The 19678-nt window shown below is 33.1% G+C and overlaps 1 protein-coding gene across 1 annotated transcript; it reads left to right on the forward strand.

Annotated features, from left to right (window-relative positions):
• The first annotated feature begins 3529 nt into the window (after window positions 1–3529).
• LOC134683543 (microfibril-associated glycoprotein 4-like) lies at window positions 3530–16417 on the forward strand. Its single transcript, XM_063542856.1, has 6 exons — window positions 3530–3704; window positions 5678–5722; window positions 6636–6763; window positions 7698–7794; window positions 8393–8557; window positions 15654–16417. The coding sequence occupies exons 1-6, from the start codon at window positions 3563–3565 to the stop codon at window positions 15905–15907; spliced, it is 831 nt and encodes a 276-aa protein (XP_063398926.1). The 5' UTR covers window positions 3530–3562; the 3' UTR covers window positions 15908–16417.
• Window positions 16418–19678: the final 3261 nt, after the last annotated feature.

Here is a 19678-nt window from a genome sequence, read left to right on the forward strand (position 1 = left end):
ATATCTCATGTACCCGAGTTACCTAAAGTAGTCAATCCTCTCACAGTTGCGAGGAATAAAGAAAAATTCAGACTTGTTCTTGACTGCAGGCATATAAACCCCCACTTACACAAATTTAGGTTCAAATATGAAGATGCTGTTGAAGCTAGTCATATGTTCGAAAAGGGGGACTATCTATTTACATACGATCTTCGATCGGCATTTCATCATATTGAAATATTTGAAGATCACAAAACGTACTTAGGTTTCAGTTGGTTTTATGAACACGAAAAAGTAACAAAATACTACGTTTTTAACGTATTAGCTTTTGGAATAAGTACAGCAGGATACATAATTACAAAGGTTGTTAGATGCATTGTAAAATATTTAAGAGACCAAGGATTACAGATTATAATGTATCTTGATGATGGCATAGGTGGAGCAAGTGAAATTAGTAAGGCTAATTTCTGTAGTTTAACTGTGCGTTATGCTTTAAGGTCGGCTGGTTTTTAAATTGCCGAAGAAAAGTGTAGTTGGGAACCAAGTCAATCAGTTACTTGGCTAGGTTTGGTGTGGGACATGAAAGATGGTATTGTTTATGTGACAGAATCTAAGTAATAAAAGTAACAGCCAGGTTTTTGGCGTCCATTATTGGACAGATTATTTCTATGAAAGGGGCAAGGGGCCCAGTAGTACGATTGCGTACAAGGAGTATGTACGATTGCTTGTTGTATAGTGCAAGTTGGAACGCTCCTGTGCTTTTGAATAGCAAAGCATTAGATGAAATTGTTTTCTGGAAGGAAAACGTAGCCATACTAAATGGCAGAGATTTGAGTATAGTGGAACAGTACTCTTGCATTGTTTACAGTGATGCCTCCGGTATAGGTTTCGGAGGGTATGCTGTCAGTATCAGTGATACTGAAGTTATGGGTAGTTGTAATTGCATGGAGAGAGTTAGAAGCGGTATATAGAGTTTTGTTGTCATTACTAGTAACATTACAAGGTGAAACTATTAAATGGTATACTGATAATCAAAATATTGTTTATATTATTAAACAAGGTAGTAGAAAGGGCGATCTACAATTAATTGCTATCAAGATAGCCAATGTATGTAAGCTTAACAATATTGTATTGTTACCACAGTGGGTACCAAGAGAGGAAAACGTTAAGGCTGATCAGATCAGTAAAAGTGTAGACTGTGATGACTGGGGAATAGACCCAGAAGTGTATTCAGTTCTAGATAATTTGTGGGGTCCTCATACGGTAGATCGATTTGCGTCAGATTATAATACAAAATGTTTGGTCTTCAACTCTACGCACTGGTGTCCTAATACTTCAGGTATTAATGCTTTTGATCAAGATTGGAAAAGCGAAATTAATTGGATTGTACCACCACCTTCACTTGTTTCCAAATGTATTCAAAAAATGAAACAAGAAAAATCTATCGGTACACTAATTGTTCCATACTGGAGGTCAGCTCCTTTTTGGCCAATTTCAAACGTTAGTATTGAAGGTTCGCAAACATTTGCGAGTTTTGTAGTAGACAGCAGATTGTTGTCATCAAGTGTAGTTATAATAGGAAGAGGAAAGAACGGATTATTTGGAAAGACAGATACAAATTTCACTATGTTGGCACTTAAAATTAGATTTTAGATATTTATCATTGTATTTGTTTTTTGTATTTTTGTATTTGTATTTGTTATTCTAGTCTGTCTGCACGGCAAAATGCATATTTTAGTTAGGTCTAATTTAGTGGCCAAAATTATTGTGTAGTTAGGACGATATATTCTAAATGATAAGACTGTTCTTATCCCAGGCAAATAAACCTATCCGTATTGGACTTTTGGTCCCCAGTGCTCTACAACTTTATGCTTGTATTGGCTTTCAAACGTTTTTCATCTGAGCGTCACTGGTTAGTCTTGAGTGGACTAAATCCACGTCTGGCGTATTAAATGTTCAACCTTTTACCTTTTGTTGGCTATTATTCGTGTGTTTCTGGGTCCTATACTTTCTCACATTTATTTGTATTGTAGTCCTGTCATGTAATGTAATCATTTAAATGTTATATCTAACATTGCCTTTTACGCGAACGATTTGGAATGCCACAAAACAAGGTTCAATCCCACCATTTTGTTAATAGAATGTCAGGTACCAAGTCAAGAAAATGGCCATTGTTATATTATAGCTCGTTTCTGTGTGTCGTATATTTTCTGCGTTTCACTCAGTTTTACTTTGTAACCCGGATTTGTTTTTTCTTAATTGATTGATGAATTTCGAACAGCGGTAAACTACTGTTGCCTTAATTCACATATATAATTATGTAAACGCATTATATTGAGTAATGTATCTTTTAAAAATTGTATGCATGAGGCAAAATGATATGAAATTATTTAATATCGAATAAATGTGTTTTCGTCTTTTTATTCATACCATGATCTATCTGTTTTGTTTTGTTTTTACCCCAGGTTTTAATTGCACATAATTCACCTTTTGTCTTTTTTGCTTTTTTGTTAGAAAATTATTCGGTTTCATTAAGGTTCCAAATTTGAGGCTACATCATACATCATTTTAAGATATATCATGTTATATATTTTATAACACTTGTGACATTATATAATGTAATTTAGCAAATATTGAAACGGTCTTCAACTCAGAACCTTAGCACACACAGAACAGCAAGCTATTAATTGCCCCAAAAGATACTATTGTAAAACCATTCTAACAAGAAAGCCAACGGTATAATCTATATTCAAAAACATATCATATCTCTGAATAGGAATTCATCACCAATTTACTTATTAATTCTACATAATAAACCATTTATCTTTTTATTCTGTCAATCGTTGTATGGTTAAGGTCTACATACTTCGAACATCTACAAAAAGACAATCACTGACCCTTTTTTTAATCTAAGTAAAACCTCCTCAAAACGTTTATGATTGACACCACTTTAAACATATTTAATAAACTTATCATGGATACAAGAACCAAAATTTTATATGTACACCAAACGCGCGTTTCGTCTATAAAAGACTCAGTGACGCTTGGAAAAAAGTTTAAAAGGCCAAATAAAATACGAAGTTGAAGAGAATTGAGGGCCAAATCTCCCAAAAATTATGCCAAATACGGCTAGGGTAATCAATTCCTCAAGAAGAAAAGCCTTAGTTTTTTTCAAAAATTCAAAAGGTTTTTTTACAGTTAATCTATAGCTACGAACATATCAATGATAACTCAAGCCAACACATAAGTGCTGACTACTGAGCTGATGATACCCTCGAGGAAATAAATCTCCACCAGCAGTGGCATCGATCTAGTGGTTGCAAATAAACTCATCAGAGATATCAGCACCAAAATTTTATATTTTCGCCAGACGCGTGACGAAATGGATTGTGTCCCAATATTTTCATTTGAGTTGTTTAGTTGAATTTACACTAGAATACTATCTCTTTTATATGTCGATAACACGATATCTAATGACATCGTTGCGTGATCATTTGTTTTTGTAAAATTCGCACTGACTCTTTTTTGAAAAAAACTCCTTTTTAAAAATATCACAGAAAGTTCAAAATTTTGTAAAACACAAATGCCAATTATGATTGTTTTTATTTTTCTTATAACTTTTTCAGTATCAAATGGAGATTATTTACGACGGTTGGAAAAATTAGAATCACAGCTAGCTGATAACACTGGAAAACTGACGGAAATACTTAGCCGACTTCCAAAAGGTATGTTATTATGTATATTCTCACAACCATGGTAAAGCGATTCTGCACAACTTACCACAGCTATCTTAAAATAGTTGTTCTGCAGTTGTAAAATTAGACAAATTCTTACTGGAAGGGGGAACTTACAATGTAAAGTCTCACAAAAATGTCAAACTTAATTGTCAGAATACATTGTACGTAACATTGATAATAAATATGGTATCTCTTCTAACTCTCTGAAGTTAAGACACAATCCAATTATTTTGGTCAATAATTTTGTGATAGTGAACGTAGCGTGTGTGTTTTCAGTCTTTCTCCTTATAACCCTGTTTAATCAGTTTTCAATTTCATGTACCTGTAAATGAACCCATCAACTTAAATATGGAAACTTAAAAATTTGGGAGAAATTGAATGATACTTCCTATGGGAAGCGATACTTAAAAGGATAATTTATAATTGTACTGATATTATCTTTTGGGTTGTTGTTTTGTTTTCGACAGGTTTAATGGTATACATGTAATCGTATAAGATAAATTGTAAATTTTAAAAACGCTGCCACTGGCTGAGAGTAATTTACGGAATATAATGTTTCCCTCAAGCGCCTATATCTATAACTGACATTTGAAAGTGGAAGTAATATGTATAATAAAATTGCATATTGCATGACATAGATCATACAAAATAAGAAGGAAATATTACAGACTTCCTGCATTACTGGTGTTAATTTGTATCATATTGATATCACTGAATATATTGATATCATATTTTGCTTGTTTTTTGGAAACAATAGCTTGAAAATATAATGTTATAATTCCACTTAGCTTACTGAACCTTGTAGTCCTGTCAGTTGATATCACTCTTGTTTGATTGATTGGTTTGGTAACTTTGCAAGTATGCAATTACAACTCTTACATCTAGAAATTGACAATGAGGGTCGGTTGAAAACAAAACTTTACGACAAAAGAGATGATTTCAGCTTTCCAATTGTGAACTTTCCATTTCTAAGTAGCAACATTCCAGCAGCACCTGCATACGGGGTATATATCTCCAATTGATACGATATTCCCGTGCTTGCATTTCCTATCATGATTTTCTTGATAGAGGGTTACTGCTCACAAGGAAGCTATTAAACCAAGAGTTCCAAATGGTGAAGTTGAAATCATCCCTTCGTAAATTTTACGGACGCCATCACGAGTTGGTTGACCGTTATGGAATAACCGTTTCACAAATGATATAGGATATGTTCCTTACGTCGTAACTACAATCCCCTTCCCTTTCATGAATTTGACCTACCGAATTAGACTATTTACCGGATTTGTAATCACATAAGCAACACGACGGGTGCCGCATGTGGAACAGGATCTGCTTACCCTTCCGGATCACCTGAGATCACCCCTAGTTTTTGGTGGGGTTCGTGTTGTTTATTCTTTAGTTTTCTATGTTGTGTCATGTGTACTATTGTTTTTCTGTTTGTCTTTTTCATTTTTAGCCATGGCGTTGTCAGTTTGTTTTAGATTTACGAGTTTGACTGTCCCTTTGGTATCTTTCGTCCCTCTTTTATGTGGCTTGTGTGATATAGTTATCAATTTCCAAGCAAAACTTTTGAGATAAACAAATTATACTGCATTGATCACAAGTTTAAATACATTACATTCATAAATATTCTAATACATGTATCATTGAGATACAAACCCAAATGTGTCAGAATCCAGTATCTGTTCACAAAGTAAAGGATGACTTGTTTAAAAAATAATATAATTGGCGTAATTTGCATCTCTCAAAAAACATAGTTCTCTTTCATTTTCTTTTTCTTAAGCGACGCATTTTCTTCGTTTTTTGTGTTATGTTACTTTGTTGCAATTTTTTCGGCCATCTATTATTATTTACTTGCTCTATTCGGAAATCCAATCCAGACGTTCATAATGTAGATTTAGCTAACATAATATAATTGTGTACCTGTAATGTATGATGTGTTATTTTTTTATTATTTTTAGGAATTTGTACAAAGGATGAATCCAAACGGGCCTCAAAATGCAAAGGTACCAAATTCATAAGTTTTTCATCACAAATATAGCTCCCGTGGAAGGTGTAATTTTATTTCTAATAAAAAAATCCACTATAAAACAGATAGAATATGATCTGGAATAGCATCTTAATTGTCTTACACTAATTGAATAATAAATAGTTCCTTAATTTTTATAGCTTTATTTGTATTTTTGTCGGCTTTTGGAATGTGGTTTCGACTGTGATAGATATCATGGTATAATTAGTTATCAATGGTACCAGGATGATAATTGAGTACGCCAGACGAGCGATTCGTCTACATAAGACTCATCAGTGACGCTCATATCAAAATATTAGTAAAGCCAAACAAGAACAAAGTTAAAGAGCATTGAGGATCCAAAATTCCAAAAAGTTGTGCCAAATACGGCTAAGGTAATTCTTAGTTTTTCGAAAAAATCAAAATTTGTAAACAGGAACTTTATAAAAATTACCACATTGTTGATATTCATGTCAACACCGAAGTGTTGACTACTGGGCTGGTGATACCCTCGGGGACGAAACGTCCACCAGCAGTGGCATCGACCCAGTGGTGTAAATAGTTATCAAAGGTACCAGGATTATAATTTAGTACGCCATACACGCGTTTTGTCTACATAAGACTAATCAGTGACGCTCATATAAAAAAAACATCCCTCCCAAAGTACAATATTGAAAACTGATTTGATTTTACCAGCAATATTTTTTATGATTTCAAATCGATGTCTAGAATTTCATATAGCTCATATAATGCATATATAATAACGAAAATTAATTGTGTTAAGCTTCTTTACAAGAAATAAGACACATTATTCTATCAAACTTTAAAGTGTAATGTAAATATGTTGATATTGATAACAACGTTCTTACAAATCCAGAGTAATTCAGAATCACTTGGTTTTATCTTTTTAGAAGGAAGACCGATTGACTGTAATGATATTCCTGACAATTGTCCAAGTGGAGTGTATAAGGTGTTTCCAAAGTATACACAAGGAGTTGAAGTTTATTGTGAAATGAATTTAGACGAGGGACACTGGACGGTAACTAGCTTTTAGAAATTAATAGAATTCCAAAACAAATATGTCTATTGCTAGAATAAAGAACTATAACGAATTCAAAAGTTCATAAGACGTAGTTTTCATATTTCCTTCCTTGAAATAAATATAAAATAAACATATCCTTTAATATTCGTATTTCAAGAACATTAATATATATAGATTCTTACATTGGTACCAACGGATTATCGGATTTATCCAATCGAGATAGTTTAATTATCAATTTTAAAGTCCGAACCGCCTCGCCAACGACTTTAAAATTTATAATTTAACTATCGAGATTGGATAAGTCCTATAATTCACGAGTAACTATGTAAGAATCTGTTCTCTAATGATTAAAAAATACATTTCCTTTTTTTGTTTACCGAAAATCCCCTTCGAGTGCCTTTCACAATGCACGAAGTTGTCAATTTCATTAACACCTGTTATAGCATATTTTAATTCATCCAGTTAGCTAAAAAAGTCATGACCCTTGAATCATCCAATGATGTTCTGAGATCACCGTCAACCACACGTTGATTAATTTTTTTTATACATTTGGTTCGGAAAGGGATGAATTTCCATAGAATTACAGAAATAAGTTTATACCACACATGAATGTATCATGTTGATACGCGATTACTATTATGTACACAAAGTTTTAAAAGTCTAACAATAAACCTTCTAAAAAAGTGAAAGAAGAGATTAATTAACAAAAGGAAAACAAAAACTCAGAAAAACACAGATAAGTCCAAAACCGAAACGAAACAAGGATAAACTACAATCATTTACATCATAAATATGTACAGACTGAGCGACAGGAGTTATTAAATTACATTATTCAATATAACTTTATATATTTAAAACCTTTGACGTTCCGAACCTCTTTATAATTATTTTTCTTGTACTTCTTATCATGTTGTCATGAATCTATTAACAGGTCTTTCAAAGAAGGGAAAATGGCTATGTTGATTTTTACCGCGGATGGAATGAATACAAATCAGGATTTGGGAACCCTAAGTCCGAGTTTTGGCTTGGTAAGTTTGCACATGTTCATGCAAAAAAACTATAGTTAACCCATTGGATTATCATCACCTAATTAGCATCGATCTTTCGATATTAATTACATTCAAACATTTTCAAACTTGTGTCCTTCTCTATGAATACAGGCTAGTACAGGTGAAGATAAATAAAAAATCAAGTTAATCACACGACATTTACCACATATTTAAGGGTTTACTCATTGACAATCATTTATAATTTTAATGTAATAGGATCATGAAAGGGTTTAAATAATGCAAAATAATGGATAAAGAACTTTATGCATATTTGGAAAAATATCAACATAAAAATAAGAATACAATAAAAGGGGTGCAATATTATAAAGAATAACTGTGATAGTAAAGGAATTGGGCAGTAGAAAATTCATAACTGCAATGAAGGATGTATAGTATATAGAAATCATGTTATTTCAGATAAATGTCGAAGAAACGAAATGTTTATAAGAATTTTACAGAATATTGTTTTTTTTTCAATGTTTGAAAAATTAAATTAAATTTGAAAGAATACAGAAATATAGGACCCCATCTTGACCTTCATATGACATTATCTTATTTCATTTTGTATTATTTGAAGGCAACAAAATTTTGCACTCTCTAACATCACGAGGGAAGTATGAAATGCGGATTGATTTATTCGATTTCGATGGAAACAATGCATTTGCAAAATACAGAGAGTTTAGAATTGGTGATGAAAGGTCAAAGTTCAAACTAACCGCAGATGGTTATCATGGTACTGCAGGTACGCATTTCATTTTATAATATTTTGATGTTTAGCGTTAATTATGTTGTATTGGTACATTGGGTTTAAACTTGATCTGAAGAATACGAAACATGAATATGTTTGATAATATAATGTCAATTTCTTTACTTTCCTTTCAGGTTTCCAATTCACGAAACATAAACATTCTTGGATTTAAAGATAAAAGTTAAAGGACCACTTGTTATCAAATTCATGTTGAAACGATTTGACCTAAATTCTCATATTTGATTAATGACAATGCTAAAAATGTATCCAAATTATAAAAGTCTAAAATAAACGATTTAAAAGCCACAGGTTTCATAATATGTAGCTTCTATTCGTGTGTATATATAAGTCTAGACGCCTTATAAACATACATCCATTAGAATTGTTTGTCTATCTGATGAGTTAAGCATTTTTCAACTAATTTTTATAGTTCGTTCTTATGTTGTACTGTTATACTACTGTCCCAGGTTAGGGGAGGGTTGGGATTCCGCTAGCATGATTAACCCCGCCACATTATTTATGTCTGTGCCTGTCCCAAGTCGGGAGGCTCTAATTCAGTGGTTGTCGTTTGTTTATGTGTTACATATTTGTTTTTCCTTCATTTTTTTACATAAATAAGGCTGTTAGCTTTCTCGTTTGAATTGTTTTACATTGTCTTATCGGGGCCTTTTGTAGCTGACTATACGGTATGGGATTAGCTCATTGTTGAAGGTCGTACGGTGACCTATCGTTGTTAATGTTTGTGTCATTTTGGTCTTTTGTGGATAGTTGTCTCATTGGCAATCATACTACATCTTCTTTTTATATATAAATATAACGAGAAAGCAAACTCGTTCACTTTGATATTTTTTAGTTCTGTTTAGTTTCATATTATAGATATAGGTTTAAAAAGAGGAACTAAAGAAACAAAGGGACAATCAAACTCATAAATCGAAAATAAACTGACAACGCCATGGCTTAAAATAACTATAGACTCTAAAGAGCCTGTGTCGCTCACCTTGGTCTATGTGAATACTAAACAAAGGACAAAGATGGATTCAAGACAAAATTGTGTTTTGATGATGGTTATGTGTTTGTAAATCTGACTTTACCGCACATTCTTGCTGCTTACAATTATCTCTATCCATAAAGATCTTGGCAAAGTAATTACAGTGGAAAGTGTTAGTAAAATTTTGTGAAAATTGTTAAAAAAAATTACTGTAAAGGGCAATAACTCCTTAGGAGTCAATTGACCATTTTGGTCATGTTGAATTCTTTTTAGGTCTTACTTTGCTATACATTATTGCTGTTTACAGTTTATTTCTATCTATAATAATATTTTTAAGAGAACCAAAAACAGCAAAATTTCCTTAAAATAACCTATTCAGGGGCAGCAACCAAACAACAGGTTGTCTGATTCATCTGAAAATTTTAGGGCAGATAGATCTTGACCTGATAAACAATTTTACCCGTTGTCGGATTTGCTCTAAATGCTTTGGTTTTTGAGTTATAAGCCAAAAACTGCATTTTACCCCTATGTTCTATGTTTAGCCGTGGCGGCCATCTTGGTTAGTTGGCTGGGTCACCAGACACATTTTTTAAACTAAATACCCCAATAATGATTGTGTCCAAGTCTGGATTCATTTGGCCCAGTAGTTTCACTGGAGAAGATTTTTGTAAAAGATTACTAAGATTTACGAAAAATGGTTAAAAATTGATTATAAAGGGCAATAACTCCTGAATGGGTCAACTGATCATTTCGGTCGTGCAGACTTATTTGTTAATCTTACTTTGCTTAACATTATTGCTGTTTACAGTTTATCTCTATCTATAATAATGTTCAAGATAATAACCAACTAGAGGCTTTAAAGAGCCTGTGTCGCTCACCTTGGTCTTTGTGAATATTAAACTAAGGAAGCAGATGGATTCATGACAAAATTGTGTTTTGGTGATGGTGGTGTGTTTGTACATCTTAAGCAATATAGGAAAGGTATACTGACATAAGTAATCTCTAAACACATTGACTCCAAATGGAGCTTTCGTTAGTACAAGTCATATTAACTATGTTAATTATGTGTATTGGTATATAAACTATATTTTTAGGTTTGTACATCTTACTTTACTGAACATTCTTGCTACTTACAATTATCTTCATTTATAATTAACTTGGCCCAGGAGTTTCAGTGGAAAAAAATATTAAAAATTTAAAAAATTTAAGAAAATTGTTAAAAATTGACTATAAAGGACAATAACTCCTTGAGGGGTCAGTTGACCATTTCGGTCATGTTGACTTATTTGTAAATCTTACTTTGCTGAACATTAATGCTGTTTACAGTTTATCTCTATCTATAATAATATTCAAGATAATAACCAAAAACAGTAAAATATCCTTAAAATTACTAATTCAGGGGCAGCTGTCCAACAAAAGGTTGTCCGATTCATTTGAAAATTTCAGGGCAGATAGATCTTAGCCTGATAAACAATTTAACTGCTGTCAGATTTGCTCTAAATGCTTTGGTTTTTGAGTTATAAGCCAAAAACTGCATTTTATCCCTATGTTCTTTTTTTAGCTGTGGTGGGCATCTTGGCTGGTTGGCCGGGTCACCGGACTAATTTTTAAAACTAGATACCCCAATGGTGATTGTGGCCAAGTTTAGTTTGATTTGGCCCAATAGTGTCAGAGGAGAAGATTTTTGTAACAGATTACTAAGATTTAAGAAAAATGGTTAAAAATTGACTAAAAAGGGCAATAACTCCTAAAGGGGTCAACTGATCATCTCGGTGATATGACTTATTTGTAGATCTTACTTTGCTGAACATTATTGCTGTTTACAGTTTATCTCTATCTATAATAATATTCAAGATAATAACCTTAAACTGTAAAATTTCCTTAAAATTACCAATTTAGGGGCAGCAACCCAACAAGGGGTTGTCTGCTTCATCTGAAATTTCAGGGCAGTTAGATCTTAACCTTATAGACAATTTTACACCTTGTCATATTTGCTCTAAATGCTTTGGTTTTTGAGTTATAAGCCAAAAACTGCATTTTACCCCTATGTTCTATTTTTAGCTGTGGCGGCCATCTTGGTTGGTTGGCCGGGTCACCGGACACATTTTTCAAACTAGGTACCCCAATGATAAGTGTGGCCAAGTTTGGTTAAATTTGGCCCAGTCGTTTCAGAGAAGAAGATTTTTGTAAAAGCTAACGCCGGACGACGACGACGACGACGGACGACGGACGCCAAGTGTTGAGAAAAGCTCACCTGGGCCTTTCCTGATAAACAATTTTACCCGTTGTCGGATTTGCTCTAAATGCTTTGGTTTTTGAGTTATAAGCCAAAAACTGCATTTTACCCCTATGTTCTATGTTTAGCCGTGGCGGCCATCTTGGTTAGTTGGCTGGGTCACCAGACACATTTTTTAAACTAAATACCCCAATAATGATTGTGTCCAAGTCTGGATTCATTTGGCCCAGTAGTTTCACTGGAGAAGATTTTTGTAAAAGATTACTAAGATTTACGAAAAATGGTTAAAAATTGACTATAAAGGGCAATAACTCCTGAATGGGTCAACTGATCATTTCGGTCGTGCAGACTTATTTGTTAATCTTACTTTGCTTAACATTATTGCTGTTTACAGTTTATCTCTATCTATAATAATGTTCAAGATAATAACCAACTAGAGGCTTTAAAGAGCCTGTGTCGCTCACCTTGGTCTTTGTGAATATTAAACTAAGGAAGCAGATGGATTCATGACAAAATTGTGTTTTGGTGATGGTGATGTGTTTGTACATCTTAAGCAATATAGGAAAGGTATACTGACATAAGTAATCTCTAAACACATTGACTCCAAATGGAGCTTTCGTTAGTACAAGTCATATTAACTATGTTAATTATGTGTATTGGTATATAAACTATATTTTTAGGTTTGTACATCTTACTTTACTGAACATTCTTGCTACTTACAATTATCTTCATTTATAATTAACTTGGCCCAGGAGTTTCAGTGGAAAAAAATATTAAAAATTTAAAAAATTTAAGAAAATTGTTAAAAATTGACTATAAAGGACAATAACTCCTTGAGGGGTCAGTTGACCATTTCGGTCATGTTGACTTATTTGTAAATCTTACTTTGCTGAACATTAATGCTGTTTACAGTTTATCTCTATCTATAATAATATTCAAGATAATAACCAAAAACAGTAAAATATCCTTAAAATTACTAATTCAGGGGCAGCTGTCCAACAAAAGGTTGTCCGATTCATTTGAAAATTTCAGGGCAGATAGATCTTAGCCTGATAAACAATTTAACTGCTGTCAGATTTGCTCTAAATGCTTTGGTTTTTGAGTTATAAGCCAAAAACTGCATTTTACCCCTATGTTCTTTTTTTAGCTGTGGTGGGCATCTTGGCTGGTTGGCCGGGTCACCGGACTAATTTTTAAAACTAGATACCCCAATGGTGATTGTGGCCAAGTTTAGTTTGATTTGGCCCAATAGTGTCAGAGGAGAAGATTTTTGTAACAGATTACTAAGATTTAAGAAAAATGGTTAAAAATTGACTAAAAAGGGCAATAACTCCTAAAGGGGTCAACTGATCATCTCGGTGATATGACTTATTTGTAGATCTTACTTTGCTGAACATTATTGCTGTTTACAGTTTATCTCTATCTATAATAATATTCAAGATAATAACCTTAAACTGTAAAATTTCCTTAAAATTACCAATTTAGGGGCAGCAACCCAACAAGGGGTTGTCTGCTTCATCTGAAATTTCAGGGCAGTTAGATCTTAACCTTATAGACAATTTTACACCTTGTCATATTTGCTCTAAATGCTTTGGTTTTTGAGTTATAAGCCAAAAACTGCATTTTACCCCTATGTTCTATTTTTAGCTGTGGCGGCCATCTTGGTTGGTTGGCCGGGTCACCGGACACATTTTTCAAACTAGATACCCCAATGATAAGTGTGGCCAAGTTTGGTTAAATTTGGCCCAGTCGTTTCAGAGAAGAAGATTTTTGTAAAAGCTAACGCCGGACGACGACGACGACGACGGACGACGGACGCCAAGTGTTGAGAAAAGCTCACCTGGGCCTTTCGGTCAGGTGAGCTAAAAAGGAAAAACAGACACACAATTGTAAACATGACACAACATAGAAAACCAAGGAATAAGCAACACGAACCTCACAAAACACTGGGGGTGATCTCAGGTGTTCCAGAAGGGTAAGCAGATCCTGTTCCACTTGTGGCATCCGTCGTGTTGCTCATGTTATAAAAAATCAGGTAAATCGTCTGATTTGGTAGGTCACATCCATGCATGAAAGGGAATGGGATTATTATTACGACGTAAGGAACATATCCAATATCATATGTGAAACGGTTATTCCATTGCAGTTAACCAACTCGTGATGGTGGATGTTTATCGTCGTTTTTACTTGAATAAAAATGATTTTTTTTTATCCCATCAGGCAATCAAATGATTTACCTTTGTTAAAAATTCAATATTGACATTTTTTTCTTAAATAAATGAATACCCACTATACATATGTTATCAACCTCTATCTAAGGGGTTTAAGTGTGAGGAATGTAATGGTGTTAAGATCCAATTAAAATAAGGCACTGGCTACGGTTACATGGAAATGTAACAATAATAAAAAAAAATATTGTTACATTGGAGACTAATTGCCGGAATGCAAAGTTGGGTAAGGAACTGATTAATTACGAATGTAACAATAATTATTGAGGCTACGGTTACATTGCGTTATTGTTACATGAAAAAATGGCAATGTACGATGGGACTAGTAATATGTACTAAATATTAAAAGTTGAAAACATTTATTTTATATTTACAATACATACAACTATTACATACAATTTCTTTATTTATTTTTATTTACAATGACAGTTTCTACATATCCAGTAAGTGGTTTTTGGAGCATTTTAAAGTCCGACGCATTTTTTTTTTATAAAACCTCACCAAACAATATTTGTATATAGGTATATAGATTTAAAAAAAAGAAAGGGAAAAAGGTTACCTTTGATTTAGGCTCCATCTGACTTTGAAACGAAATTACGTCCTCCATGGATACATGTATATAGAAGTTCACAGTTAGCAAACTTTGCTTTTGATATATCATTTTTTTTCAGAACTGCGTTTGTATAGGTGTATGAAATTTGTGTCTTGTTATTAAATAAGTTTCGTTTCAAACCAATCCATTTTTTATTGTTTGGCTGCTGACTCATCGGCGCATACTCCACACAAACCATCGAATCGATATTTCAGATTGAGACATTCGAATCCCACAAAAAAAGGTTGGTTTTTTTTTGCACATTTAGCTAGAATATATGAAAAATGTCAAATGACAGCCTACTTCTATTAGATATCATTCGTTTTATTCCTGGAAGTATAGACAGCCTTATAATTAGGATTATAAAACCAACAAAACGGGAAATAGACAATAGTAAAAATGCCAAGAGTCATTGTAATAGACAAATTGAATAAAACATTATTAATTACAATTACTATCCATGGTAACGAGCTCTAACAAAGTAAGAATACGATGATGAGTAAACGCCAGCGCACTTCTTTATAATATATAGCTTTTTGCGACATACGATTTTGTTACCTTTGTTAATAGAATATCCCGAGTATATGACTTATCCCAAACACACCAACATCCGAGGACAGAAAATGGTTATAATATTTCTACAATAATGAGGATAACTATCAGCCTCGAGGTAATCATCAGCTCAGCAGTCAGTACTTCAGTACTTCGGTACTGATATGATTTATAACAAACCTTTCTAACATCGTTCGTTAAATATTTTAAAACTATGATGCAAAACTAAGGTTTCAGCTCCATTATGTAAAGCTGACCTTAGATGATTTTGGATATTTGTTTTTGGGTTTTTTCATTTAGTTCTTCAACTTTTTTGGTACTTATTCGGATTTCAAATATTTGACTTTGAGCGTTCCTGATGAAGGTAAATCTAGAAAAGCTCTTCGGACCCATTCACTATTAAATGTTTTGTTTTTATATTTTTTCGTGTTGACCCTTACATCTTTATCATTTTTAGTATAGTTCAATTTTAAATGAAGTATTCTTGTTTTCAGGTAATAGTTTAGAACATCACAATGGTCGTCGCTTCTCAACAAAGGATAGCGATAACGATGACTACTCTGGTCACTGTGCTAAATTGTATCCTGGGGCATGGTGGTTTGAATCCTGTGTAGCAGCTGATCTGAATGGTCAGTATTTTCTGAGAACACCAGACTCTACTCATCAAGGTGTTTACTGGCGTAGTTGGAAAGGATCCAGCTATTCTTTGAAAAGCTCAGTGATGATGATGCGAAGGGTGTTAACTTGAGATACACACATAATTAACATTTCAAATAAATTAAATAATGAGTATTCCATTTACAGCATATATCCTTTCTTTTTATCACAACTCATCATTAAAGCAATTAGATTTTAGTTAAATTTTTTAAAGTATACTTCAGTTTTATTTTATTCACAGAGAGTTTAACTAAAGGCGGTTTGTCCCCAAGTGCATTACAGCATATCAGCCTAGTAGCTAACAGCATAAGAAACTAGGTATCTGTACTTTTTCAAATTTGCTGTTCGAAATCATTTTAAATGTAAGAATTGATCTCCCTCAAGCATATTTCTGATTTCTTTTCCTGGTTTGAATTCATTTTTGGTTCTATCTTTAAGTATAATAAGCACTTTAACGACGTTTGTGTAAGGTTTTACACTTTCAAATGTGAAGAGAAATAAAATTCCGTGTTACAAATTTGATGCAATGAAATAGACATATTTTATTATTTTCTATATGAGCGCTAGTAAAATGTTAAACTACTGATCTCAAGAAACGCTTTTACAGACATCATTTTCTGTGCTTTATTTTGTAATTCATTCCTTTGATTGTATAGCTCAAATTTTGGGCACCATAATTGGTTAATAAAAATATATATCTATCTATCCTGTTTTGGTTTCATACTATCACGGCTTAGTTACAAATGTAGTAGCCGCAGTTCCATTCTCTTTATGTGCGTTCGTCTGAATTGAAAACAAATGTATTTAAAATTGATATATCGCACTCTCTAAATATTTACATATCAAAGGGCCCTTGCATCAACTTAGGATAAAAGATCCTCAAAAGGAATACAAGTATCCTGCTACACGAATTCGTCATGATATTCATAATGGTTATCAAAGCTTCGGTTGGAACGGTTAACCAAACACGCTATTTAAAGGTTGTTTTGCTCTTTCTTCGTCGATAAATCACGATATTTTATAATAAAATTAAAACTGGTCAGCTCGAAAATATCAGTGTAATTTCCAAATATGACAGTTTTTATCAATTCGTTTGATGTGTTCTAGCTTTTGTATTAGGCATTTGGTTAAGGACTTTCCGACAGATTTTTACCGGATTTCAGCATTTACAGGCTTTTACTTTTGAACATTTATTATGTATTCACGTATCACAAGTATATGTCTCTGTTAGTCTCAGATTGACGTACGGTCTTTCATCACTGTCCATTCCTGAAATTGATGTCCAAATCTTTCTCCCAGTTCTAATAACAGTGTCCAATATTTGTGTACTCTAATCGACGTTCAATGAGATGTCATGTACTGCTAAAATAATACGTCCGATCGATTATTGTCCTCTGTTATTAAGTCCAATATCAATGATAAACAAATTACTGTAAATAAAAATATATATGAACGTTCATTTTTCAACATAAATTAGGCCGTTAGTTTTCTCGTTTGAATTGTTTCACATGCTTATTTCGGGGCCTTTTATAGCTGCTTATGCGGTATGGGCTTTGCTTATAGTTGTAGAACGTAAGGTAACTATAGTTGTTAGTTTCTGTATTAGTTTGGTCTCTTGCATGTGGAGGGCAACATCTATATTCCCTTTTGAAGAAGAAATAACATATGTTTTGACAGTATCACAATTATGTCAGTTAGTTTCTTAAAGATTTCTGGATTTTACACATGAAGTGTAAAAGTATAGATTGGAAGTGATTATATCAAAACTTCTTCTCAAATACGATGGACGTAAATCATAGCAACCACTGTATTAAAAGCTCTTGCATTGGGACAGCCACATACAACATGTGGCGGGGTCAACCATGTAGATGCGTGTTTCACACTCCCTTAATTTTCGAAAAATTGTTGTAATAGCTCAACATGGAAATGGAACTGTATTTGCAGTTCAACTTTGACGCCAATTGCAAGGATGGTCTTAAAAAGCGATGATAGTTTGTCGGATGGGGAACGATAAATAGCTGACCAATGTTAAGGGAGATGAATATATATAGGAAGATGTGGTGTGAGTGCCAATGACACAACTCTCCATCCAAATAACAATTTAAAAAAGTAAACCATTATAGGTCAATGCACATCCTTCAACACGAAGCCTTGTTTCACACCGAGCAACAAGCTATAAAGGGCTCCTAAATTACAAGTGTAAACCCATTCAAACGGGAAAACCAACGGTCTAATCTATTTATAAAAAAACGAGAAACGAGAAATGTATCTTTCACGTAGAATACACCCTTGATTTTAAAAAAGAGCAGAATTATGATGTTCAAGGCAGCACTCGCACCCATAAAGTTAAAGGGAATAATATAAGTTATATTATGTCGGGTTGTTGTCTCTTTGATACAATCTTTTATTTCAATATAAATTGTAATAAAAAATACACAAAACACAGTATAGATTACGAACGAGGATTATATAGAACTATCCGTGCATTCGGGTTGTTGTCTCTTTGACACATTCCCCATTTCCATTCTCAATTTTACATAAAAAATAAACGGAGAGATCATCCGAATATTAACGACCTCTTGAAATCTTTTACTCAATTGTCTTCTTCTTACCAAATGGTAGTAACACGTTTTCTTTTCTGTACTCAAAAGAACTGACTGGTTCAACAAAAATTTGATATATTTTCTTTACCATTAATGCTTTGTATGTTTCATACACAGGCTTGGACTAGAAACTACATGTTTTATGTCGCTTTCTGTTGGTAATAATTATAATTTTTAGGGTCGTTGGCAAAAATCTAACTATACCTTGTAAATAATACTGTTTTATTCCTGGTACAGCTCAGATTATTTGCACTTTCCTGGGCATGTTTATTCCGATGTTCTTGTTACTGTAACACTTTGATTTAAGCTTGATAGCCATAACTTTCAAACTTAGATATTTCCATTTCACCCTTGGCACCTTCGTTTGTTTACAAGACACATTTTAACATGTTTAGTAATACGAAAATTGTGGAAAGATACTTAAAAGGACATTCAAACTAATAAGTCGAAAGCTAGAGACTACTCTATGGCTACACAACGAAAAACGGAGAACAAGACTCATGTCTGTTTAAAAGGGAACCTTAATAAAAACCGTGTATATGTATTAATAAAGGAAGCTGGTAGGTTATTTTCAGAAAAAAAAAATGCAAAGAATTCATGCGTCTTCGTGTACCTTTTAAAATTATTGCTTCAATGCTGAACGGTTTACTTATATATCCTCGTTTAGTGTTGTATTTTGTCTATTGTACTGGGCTACATTATTTATTATGCGTTGTGCCCTTTTTCAAGTATCTTCTGATATTGAATTCTCGTTTATGTTTTTATTTTTGATGTGATAAAAAATTGACTATACTATATAAAAAAAGGTGGGGTATGATTGCCAATAAAACAACTCTCCAAAAGAGACCAAATGCCAAAGAAATTAATAACTATAGGTGACTGTACGGCCGACAAAAAATGTCATATATCGCATAGTAAACTATACAATATAAAACAATTCAAACTAACAACCTTATATTTATACAAACATTCATCGAAAAAGAAGGGGTAAAATATGTACAGTGTGACCCCTCTTTAATTATAAACATAGTTTTGTACAAGGATGAAGTTCATGGTAGATAAAATCGACATCACAACCATCACAAACTCTAAAAGAGACAAATGGCTAGAAAAGAAGACACGGCTAAGGTTATCTATGCCTGAGGTAGAAAAGCCTTAGTATTTCAAAAATTTTGTAAACAGTTAATTTATACATGTAACCATATCAATGATAATTCATGTCAGCAGAAAATTCTTAATATTATTATTATTTTCAAATG

Source organism: Mytilus trossulus, chromosome 9 (assembly GCF_036588685.1).
Source record: "Mytilus trossulus isolate FHL-02 chromosome 9, PNRI_Mtr1.1.1.hap1, whole genome shotgun sequence".
Classification (NCBI taxonomy): Eukaryota; Metazoa; Mollusca; class Bivalvia; order Mytilida; family Mytilidae; genus Mytilus; species Mytilus trossulus.

Coding starts and splice junctions, on each gene's coding strand:
- LOC134683543 (XM_063542856.1), top strand. CDS start 3,563: ATGCCAATTATGATTGTTTTTATTTTTCTTATAACTTTTTCAGTATCA. Junction 3,705..5,677: donor ACTTAGCCGACTTCCAAAAG/GTATGTTATTAT, acceptor TATTATTTTTAG/GAATTTGTACAAAGGATGAA. Junction 7,795..8,392: donor TAAGTCCGAGTTTTGGCTTG/GTAAGTTTGCAC, acceptor TATTATTTGAAG/GCAACAAAATTTTGCACTCT.